Here is a 10884-nt window from a genome sequence, read left to right as displayed (position 1 = left end):
ATATTAATAACAGTACTGGCAGTCAACAATTAAGAGACCACACACTGTCCAGAAAAATCTCTAATTTTGAAAATATCTTTCATTTGATGGCAGATTTACATTCATGCATTACATCCCATAAGTGCTACACTGCTGTTCAAAGGAAGTGAACTAAGGGGCAGATGCCATGACAAGTGTATCTTTGCATAGCCCTGTTTTGGTTAAAAACCTCTCAGATTCAGAATCAGTTAAAACTTTCTCCCACTATGAATGAGCTCAGTTATGTGGTTTCACTCACACAAGTTTTAATTAATGACACCAATTTCTGGAAATAAGGGATGGTTTTACTTATTACTCACATACAGTAAGTGCCAGAGCAGATGGAGCATGCTGTCCTAAAAGTGCACAACAAGGGATTGAGAGAGGTGCTGGTACTACTTTTGATTATGCATTCCTGGATTATCTCCTCCCCTTCACTCCTCCATGCCCAAATATCTAGTTCCTGTCAAAGTATTCTTGTTTCACTCTGCCATTTAAATTTTGACTATTTCTTGCTTTACTGTCTGGGATTTTGTGGATTTTGTAAAGTGCTCGAATTCAATGATTATTTAGCACACTTAAGCATGAAAGGGGGTATTTCAGCTTTCTTTAAAACATTTAAAAACTCAAAATTATTTATATACATCTATATATCCTTGCTTACTACACACAAAAAAATCATGTCTAGTTATATAAATGTTAAAACATTGTCTAAAATGTCTCTATTACTCATTTCTTCTATTATCATTATATTAATTTTATTTATCTATTTTGCTTTGTTGCTGTCTCCCACGCCAGCGAGGCAACGCAAGGAAAAAGACGAAAGAATGGTCCAACCCACCCACATACACATGTATATACATACACGTCCGCACATGCAAATATACATACCTATACATCTCAACATATACATATATATACACACACAGACATATACATATATACACATGTACATAATTCATAGTCTGCCTTTATTCATTCCCAACGCCACCCCGCCACACATGAAATAACAACCCCCTTCCCCCTCATGTGTGCAAGGTAGCACTAAGAAAAGACAACAAAGGCCACATTCACTCACTCAGTCTCTAGCTGTCATGTAATAATGCACCGAAACCACAGCTCCCTTTCCACATCCAGGCCCCACAGAACTTTCCATGGTTTACCCCAGATGCTTCACATGCCCTGGTTCAATCCATTGACAGCACGTCGACCCTGGTATACCACATCGTTCCAATTCACTCTATTCCTTGCATGCCTTTCACCCTCCTGCATGTTCAGGCCCCAATTACTCAAAATCTTTTTCACTACATCTTTCCACCTCCAATTTGGTCTCCCACTTCTCCTCGTTCCCTCCACCTCTGACACATATATCCTCTTGGTCAATCTTTCCTCACTCATTATTATTATCATGCAATTCATACCTCTCTTACTCATGAGACATATATTTTAGGCATTCTATTAGTACATGTTCTAAGGCCGTACTGCAACTGCAGGTGTCACATACTGATGAATCATAAGTCAACAAAGAAGTCTCAATATGACAATTCTTGTTGAAGGAAGAATGCCATACTTCAACATCTTTCTTTATCCTCAATGGTTTATCATTCTAGGGCTTCCAAAACCATCTAATTTGCCCTTTCCATTACAGTTTTTCATTTTGCGCATATAACTCTTATATACAGATCTGCTATTTCATGACTGTTTAATACTATAATGTCCAGAACACAGGCAAAATAACTACATTCTTATGCTGTGAGTGGATTCGTACAATCCAATCTTGGACTTTTGAACCATGAGATGTGTCACTGCACATCCATGAGATGTGTCAATGCATATTGAGGTAGAGAAATACTTAAATTCTCTAACCTCTTCCAGTCTCTCTCTTTCTCTCTCCCCATATCTGTAAGATAGTTTAGTACACTTTCTTCTTTCAATTCCTAAGGTTTTGCAATATCACTACTTTTACTCTGTTTCCTTTCAAACATCATTACTTTTACTTGCCTACACTTACACACATCGTAAAACACACTTACAATCTCCTGCAACTCCTCTACACTCTCACCAAACAACATCATATCAACCACAAAGAGGCTTGTCACTACCCACCACACTCCATCTCTAGTTTTATTTTCACCTTTATTATCACTCTATCCATACATGTGTTAAAAAGCCATGGTAACATCACACATCCACTCTTACATATGCATTTGTTACTCTATAGAAGTCTTTCACTTCATCCAACAGTTGTCCCCTACCCCATATATATCCTTAACACATCCCATGAAGCATTCAAGTCGGCTGTGTCATGTGCTTTCTCCAGATCAATAAAAGCTGCAAAGCTTCTTACCATTTGCAAAATACTTTATCACAGACATTTTTAATCACAAAAATCTGATCCAAACATCCTCTGCCTTTTCTAAAACCCCCCTTGCTCCTCACTTATTCTGCATTCAATCACTACCATAACTCTGTTGATCAACACTTGCATACACTCTTCCTGGTATATTAACAGACTTATTCCCCTGTAATTGCTACAGACGTTCTTAGCACCTCCTTTGAACAAAGGAACAACAACAGCCTTCACCCTATCCTCATGTACAACCCTCTCTTTCCATGCTAAATCATATATCAATTTTTTTTATCATACTTAATCGCTGTTTCCCATGTCAGCAAGGTAGAGCCAGGAAACAGATGAAGAATGGCCCATCCACTCATATACACATGTATATGCATAAATGCCCATACACACACCTATACATACATATACCTATCAACACATACATTATCATTTTTTTTTATTTTGCTTTGTCGCTCTCTCCCGCGTTAGCGAGGTAGCGCAAGGAAACAGACAAAAGAATGACCCAACCCACCCACATACACATGTATATACATACACGTCCACACACGCAAATATACATACCTATACATCTCAATGTACACATATATATACACACACAGACATATACATATATACACATGTACATAATTCATACTATCTGCCTTCATTTATTCCCACCACCACCTCGCCACACATGGAATAACAACCCCCTCCCCCCTCATGTGTGTGAGGTAGCGCTAGGAAAAGACAACAAAGGCCCCATTCGTTCACACTCAGTCTCTAGCTGTCATGTAATAATGCACCGAAACCACAGCTCCCTTTCCACATCCAGGCCCCATAGCACGTCGACCCCGGTATACCACATCGTTCCAATTCACTCTATTCCTTGCATGCCTTTCACCCTCCTGGAAATCCTCCCCTCTCGTTTTTTTTTTTTTTTTTTTTTTTTTTTTTTTTTTTTTCCAAAAGAAGGAACAGAGGAGAGGTCCAGGTGAGGATATTCCCCCAAAGGCCCAGTCCTCTGTTCTTAACGCTACCTCGCTATCGCGGGAAATAGCGAATAGTATGAAAAAAAAAAAAAATATATATATATATATATATATATATATATATATATATATATATATATATATATATATATAAATATATATTACGACACGCAGGGAATACATGGGAAGTATTCTTTCTCCCCTATCCCCAGGGATAATATATATATACATATATATATATATATATTAAGAATATATGGTGTGGGAGGCAAGTTGTTAGAAGCAGTGAAAAGTTTTTATCGAGGATGTAAGGCATGTGTACGTGTAGGAAGAGAGGAAAGTGATTGGTTCTCAGTGAATGTAGGTTTGCGGCAGGGGTGTGTGATGTCTCCATGGTTGTTTAATTTGTTTATGGATGGGGTTGTTAGGGAGGTGAATGCAAGAGTTTTGGAAAGAGGGGCAAGTATGAAGTCTGTTGGGGATGAGAGAGCTTGGGAAGTGAGTCAGTTGTTGTTCGCTGATGATACAGCGCTGGTGGCGGATTCATGTGAGAAACTGCAGAAGCTGGTGACGGAGTTTGGTAAAGTGTGTGGAAGAAGAAAGTTAAGAGTAAATGTCAATAAGAGCAAGGTTATTAGGTACAGTAGGGTTGAGGGTCAAGTCAACTGGGAGGTGAGTTTGAATGGTGAGAGGCTGGAGGAAGTGAAGTGTTTTAGATATCTGGGAGTGGATCTGTCAGCGGATGGAACCATGGAAGCGGAAGTGGATCATAGGGTGGGGGAGGGGGCGAAAATTTTGGGAGCCTTGAAAAATGTGTGGAAGTCGAGAACATTATCCCGGAAAGCAAAAATGGGTATGTTTGAAGGAATAGTGGTTCCAACAATGTTGTATGGTTGCGAGGCGTGGGCTGTGGATAGAGTTGTGCGCAGGAGGATGGATGTGCTGGAAATGAGATGTTTGAGGACAATGTGTGGTGTGAGGTGGTTTGATCGAGTAAGTAACGTAAGGGTAAGAGGGATGTGTGGAAATAAAAAGAGCGTGGTTGAGAGAGCAGAAGAGGGTGTTTTGAAGTGGTTTGGGCACATGGAGAGAATGAGTGAGGAAAGATTGACCAAGAGGATATATGTGTCGGAGGTGGAGGGAACGAGGAGAAGAGGGAGACCAAATTGGAGGTGGAAAGATGGAGTGAAAAGGATTTTGTGTGATCGGGGCCTGAACATGCAGGAGGGTGAAAGGAGGGCAAGGAATAGAGTGAATTGGAGCGATGTGGTATACAGGGGTTGACGTGCTGTCAGTGGATTGAATCAAGGCATGTGAAGCGTCTGGGGTAAACCATGGAAAGCTGTGTAGGTATGTATATTGCGTGTGTGGACGTGTGTATGTACATGTGTATGGGGGGGTTGGGCCATTTCTTTCGTCTGTTTCCTTGCGCTACCTCGCAAACGCGGGAGACAGCGACAAAGTATAAAAAAAAAAAAAAAAAAAAAAAAATATATATATATATATATATATATATATATATATATATATATATATATATATATATATATATATTATCCCTGGGGATAGGGGAGAAAGAATACTTCCCACGTATTCCCTGCGTGTCGTAGAAGGCGACTAAAAGGGGAGGGAGCGGGGGGCTGGAAATCCTCCCCTCTCGTTTTTTTTTTTTGATTTTCCAAAAGAAGGAACAGAGAAGGGGGCCAGGTGAGGACATTCCCTCAAAGGCCCAGTCCTCTGTTCTTAATGCTACCTCGCTAACGCGGGAAATGGCGAATAGTTTGAAAGAAAAAGATATATATATATATATATATATATATATATATATATATATTTTTTTTTTTTTGGCTTTGTCGCTGTCTCCCGCGTTTGCGAGGTAGCGCAAGGAAACAGACGAAAGAAATGGCCCAACCCACCCCCATACACATGTATATACATACGTCCACACATGCAAATATACATACCTACACAGCTTTCCATGGTTTACCCCAGACGCTTCACATGCCCTGATTCAATCCACTGACAGCACGTCAACCCCGGTATACCACATCGATCCAATTCACTCTATTCCTTGCCCTCCTTTCACCCTCCTGCATGTTCAGGCCCCGATCACACAAAATCTTTTTCACTCCATCTTTCCACCTCCAATTTGGTCTTCCACTTCTCCTCGTTCCCTCCACCTCCGACACATATATCCTCTTGGTCAATCTTTCCTCACTCATTCTCTCCATGTGCCCAAACCATTTCAAAACACCCTCTTCTGCTCTCTCAACCACGCTCTTTTTATTTCCACACATCTCTCTTACCCTTACGTTACTTACTCGATCAAACCATCTCACACCACACATTGTCCTCAAACATCTCATTTCCAGCACATCCATCCTCCTGTGCACTACTCTATCCATAGCCCACGCCACATATATATACATGTACATATTCATACCTGCTTGCCTTCATTCGTTCCTGTTGCTACCCCACCACACAGGAAATAGAATCGCTAGCCCCTGCTTCAGCAAGGTAGCACCAGGAAAACAGACAAAAAAGGACGTATTTGTTCACACTCAATCTCTGGCTATAATGTGTAATGTATCGAAACCACAGCTTCCTATCCACATCCAGGTCCCAAACTTTCCATGGTTTACCCCAAACGCTTCACATGCCCTGGTTCAGTCCACTGACAACATGTCGACCCTGGTATACCACATTGTTCCAATTCACTCTATTCCTTGCATGCCTCTCACCCTCCTGTATATTCAAACAAGGTTACAGCCCTTTGGTCTTCACTAACCATCCATTCAGCAGCTGCAATTCACTCTGTTGAGGACATCATTGTTTCCCACAAGCAGATCACTGGACAGCCTAGCTGCAATTCACTCTGTTGAGGACATCATTGTTTCCCACAAGCAGATCACTGGACAGCCTAGCCACCTTATGTTTCAAAATAAGGGCAAGGTAGAGGTTTGTGCTGGAGCAAGGGGGGATTTGTGAGGGTTTCAGGAGAATCTTTTATGGATGGTAGTAATGTGCAGAGGAAGTGGCACCAATGAGTGCATATGGAGCATCCAATGGAGTAGATATTTTTGGTGATGGGCATTTGGCAAATTGAGCAGAGGAACACTGGTGATCCATGGTGAGGGTTAGTATCACCAGCTTGCATACATATACAAAAGTAAAAGTATGTAAGATTATTGAAACCTCTGAAAATCCTACATAGGGTCTTGCTGTGGTAATAAATATGGTAAAAGTCCATTCCAATGTAAGTTGATATGGTTGGGGCACAGTGAAAGGAGGACTATTCATGACTACATTCTTGTAAAAGCTATTTGATAGCATTATGTGAATGGGATTTGGGTGCCATAGTAAGCAAACTAGTCCCAGAACATCACATCTATAGAATTGTTAGTCATCATCAAAATTGCTTTCATGTAAATGGAAATGAAAAGGTTCAAAAAAGTATTTACATCATATTTTAGACTCACATTAGAGTACAGAGCTCTAGGTTGGTCACCCATTTAATAAGTATTAATTTACAAGAGTGAGTTTAGCAGACAGCAATAAGTAGAGGAACTGATGAAAAAGTAAGAAAAATGCAACAGTGTATTCATATGCCAGTCAGCGAAGTCATGCACCATTTGATAGCTCAGTGTAATACTATAACCAATAAATTACATATTTCTGCAATCTGAGGAAAGTATTCTATTACTCCCACACTCAACAAAGTTTAAACTGTTTTTGATTAAGTGCTTCCTGGAGCTACCATGAGAATGGGCATGCTTTGTGGCTGAAAAAGAAAGTAAAACAATTGCAGGATAAGCCAAACTAAATTACTGTCTTGTTAACTACTCTAATTCATCACTTGACTACTCTAATTTATCAGAATCTTTATCTATCTACACAATTTCATTAGTCACTAAATCACTAACTTGTTATGGAGCTAGCCTTGTTGGAGCAAGTATTCGAAATATCATAACTAAAGGACAATGTTTCTAAAATGAACTGATAAAAATTAGAGCACATGATTTTCTTTAAGAAACTAGGTACTGTTCAATATGGTTGTGTCAGTAAAATTCCACTTATAAATAACTTCATGAAGGTTCTGATTCCTCTATTTCTAAACAATATGCTGAAATATATTCATGCTACATCAGTATATTGAAAAAATGAAATATCAGTAAACTGAAAAATGAAATAAGGATTATTACTTAGCCAAACCTACTCCTACCATGCTCAAGTAAAAATCAAATGAAACACTTAAGAGTACTGTGTATTTCATAGACGAAAAATATCAGTCTCAATCAGCAGCAGCAATGGGAAGGATCCTGGGTGGAAGGGTCTTTCTTCATAAAATTCCACCTCTCAAAAATAGTAGAAAACCTCAAGTCCTGGAAGCCATTGAATCTTATCACATTCAACGGTATTCCTTAATTCTATTCACTCCCAGTCAACACATGATTTATATACTTTTGATTACTTGCTTCCTGGAGATGTGACAGCCTCTGTGATGCTTAGGAGTACATTATAATATGACCTGTCTGCCTCTACATTACTGTTTCAGGCCCTTATAAAATGACTAATGGTAATTTTACAGGTATACTGAAATACACGAGCCAATTGAACCCCAAACTGGGAAGGGTGAAACATGTAACATGCTAGGTTATTCTATGGCCTGGTCAAACACACATGCAGAACATACAAACAAGCAATCAATACAGTCCAAGGCATCAGCACTCAATCACAAAATGAAAAATAGCATAGTAAAATAATTTTCATATATATCTAACGCAAAGAAGGCGAAAAATCAATACCCTTGTGGTACTGAGAAGCTCCACTGAATATGTGCTAAATCAATTGTTCTTACCGCATTATCACAGTCTTCACAAAACCATGAATAACCACGACGTTTTGGTGACTTCTTAAGTGGCGGCTCAAGGCAATTAAAATGATACGCTTTATTGCACTCATCACACCTGTAAGAATAAAAAATATACACTATTCAAAAGCTGGGATGTAATGATCCAGCTTTAACTTTGAGTGTATTCATATGTGTGAGATTGCCTATTCAGGAATATTGGGCTCCCCCACTTGCATAACCACCAAATTCATGCATACATGATTTACCTTTTGCTATCAAAATTTGCTTTTACCAAACTAGAGCTTATAATTATGTGCTTGGACTTAGATAAAACACATTTGAAAAGAACAGAGGTATAATTCATGCTTGTTTGGAAATGGTTGTCAAATTAATGATATTAACAGAATAATAAAAAACTGAAAAATTATGGACAGGTTATAAATGGTAAAGGAATTCTGATAGAAATGCAACTGTACCTAAGACAGTAAATCAAGGAAAATGTGGCATGATATGGTGCTCATTTATAGTCTGATTTGATTAATGCATTATTACTGTTAGAAAATATCTAATCTCTAATGAGGTAATGTAAATATGTTAGAAACTATAAGAAACTGGTGTAAGATCAGTTTTCTGCTTAAATGTAGGAAGCTGACAAAGAGAATGACAGCTTTGCAAAGTTGAAAGTACAGCTTGATTTGGGCCCATAAACCATGAAATAAAGACAAAAACAAAAACCAATGATATCCAACCCCTAACTGGCTATTACTTAGAAGATAGTGGGTGCCAGGCATCTACTGTCCACGGATATACTACTGCCTAAGCACTGGGAAGGTTACAGATGGTAATTCGACCCCCTTCCTAGCCCAGGTCAATGTTTTTTCATTTTGCCCTACCTATGTGTGGGATGCATGCATCTGCTTCACCTTAAGTACAACTCACCTACCTGATTATCCTCCCCATCAAAGAAAAATATCAAAGCTGCAAACCACACAGTAAAACAGAACAATCAGAACAATCACCAACTGCCTTGCAACCACAAACTTTCAACTCCAGTACTATGAAACAAAAATACTCAACATGCTCAGCAACACAGCATTAGACCCTCCTCCTCGAAGCCACTCTGTAACGAACCACTAACCCCAAGAAGAAATAGGGAGCTTATATCTGCTTCACACTCAACAACCTACATTCACAGATACTCCTCTCCAACAAACATGACACTGACAAAATATATGTGCACCAAAATGACCTCACAAGAACTTAAAAAACCACCCTCTCCCAGTCTAAAACACCACCCCACTAAACGCATACCCACCTGAAGCTATATTGTCCAGACATGTATGTTAATTTTTCTGTCTAAATTCTGGACAACTGCAGCCTTTGATTCAACATATCACAACACCCCTCATGTACAATTGCTACACTGAAGATACTGTATGTTTACTCCTCAACTTTTCAGTACTCTCTACACAAACATACACACACTATCATCAACTGCCTAGCAACCACAACATTTCAACTCCTGTATAATGAATCAAAAATACTACCTATACAATCTCCTCAATATGCTCATCACTTTGTAGACAAGGAACAGTTCTTTGAAAAGTTATAGAAAAAGTAACCATAAGAATTGACATTCAACTGAGAAAGATGTAGTTACTTCTATGGTGTACGATTGTGGGTGACAGAAATAAAATGACTGAGGATATGGCTAAAGCAGACAGCATACATAAATTTAAGAAGCTGTATGACAGAAGAGAAATTTCAAAAGATGAGGCCCCATGAATGTAACACCCTCACCCCTTGCACAGTGGAAATAAGTAATTACATCAAATTAGGAGAATAGTTAAGGAAACAAACTGTTTGCTGGTAAATATTAGAACAGGTTAAAGTATATGGATGAGGAAATATTCAGCAAGCTGTTCATATCCTATATAAAGCCCAAACTAGAATATGCTTCTCAAATTTGGCCACTGCACCCAAAGAAGCACAAAGAGCCAACTGAAAAGCTCCAGAGATGGGCAACACAAATGGTAAAGCATTAAGAAGGCATTAAGAAGGGTGAATTCCATGAAAATGATAAGAGGCTTTAAACCTGCCCATCCTAGAAGAAAGAAGAGTAAGGTGACCAGATCAATACCTTTAAGTTTTTATAACAGATTAACGATGCAGACAGCAAACAGTTCTTCAAGAGATGAAGGGATTGATGAATCAGAGAACATAACCTCAAACTATGAAAGAAATTTGATTATGAAAAATGTAAAGTACTTCTATTGTATAAGAGTGGTGGATGAATGGAAAATGCAGACAGCATTTAGAAACTTACGATGTATGACAGTGGATAATGTTCTAGAGATGGAGCCCCACAGTATATAAGTCCCTGACAATACAGTATAAACATGTAATACCAAAAAATTGTAACTACATCATCCCACATTTTGACTTGTGGTCCTGCCCACTGGACCTGATCAGCTTCTTGAGGGCTGCAGAAGCCCCACAGAAGGAAATTTCAGGGCAGAAAGTTAAAGGTGTATATATACGACCATCCCCAGACAAGGGCTCCATTTGAGACATATTGCACTTTTGAGAATCAGGGTATATTCTTGGCTTGCAATATGTACCACACCTCTCTAATCATATCATTTGTTGTTTGATCAACCCTCCTCACACCACAGATTGTCCTCAAA

At 39.0% G+C, this 10884-nt stretch overlaps 2 protein-coding genes across 4 annotated transcripts in view; one reads left to right on the top strand and one right to left on the bottom strand.

Moving 5' to 3' along the window:
- LOC139752881 (uncharacterized) overlaps positions 1–10884 on the bottom strand; it is a 96742-nt gene that overhangs the window by 12075 nt on the left and 73783 nt on the right. For all 3 annotated transcript variants that reach the window (XM_071668894.1, XM_071668895.1, XM_071668896.1), the window contains one exon: positions 8204–8312. In XM_071668894.1, coding sequence (XP_071524995.1) covers positions 8204–8312 — 109 coding nt within the window. The remainder of the gene's footprint in view (positions 1–8203; positions 8313–10884) is intronic.
- The window catches only part of LOC139752883 (EEF1A lysine methyltransferase 2-like), a 102035-nt gene that overhangs the window by 80230 nt on the left and 10921 nt on the right, over positions 1–10884 (top strand). The gene's annotated exons all lie outside the window — the stretch shown is intronic.

This window comes from Panulirus ornatus, chromosome 13 (assembly GCF_036320965.1).
Source record: "Panulirus ornatus isolate Po-2019 chromosome 13, ASM3632096v1, whole genome shotgun sequence".
In the NCBI taxonomy this organism is placed as follows: Eukaryota; Metazoa; Arthropoda; class Malacostraca; order Decapoda; family Palinuridae; genus Panulirus; species Panulirus ornatus.
Note: the sequence above shows the minus strand (reverse complement) of the source record. Positions and strands in the feature narration are given on the sequence as shown.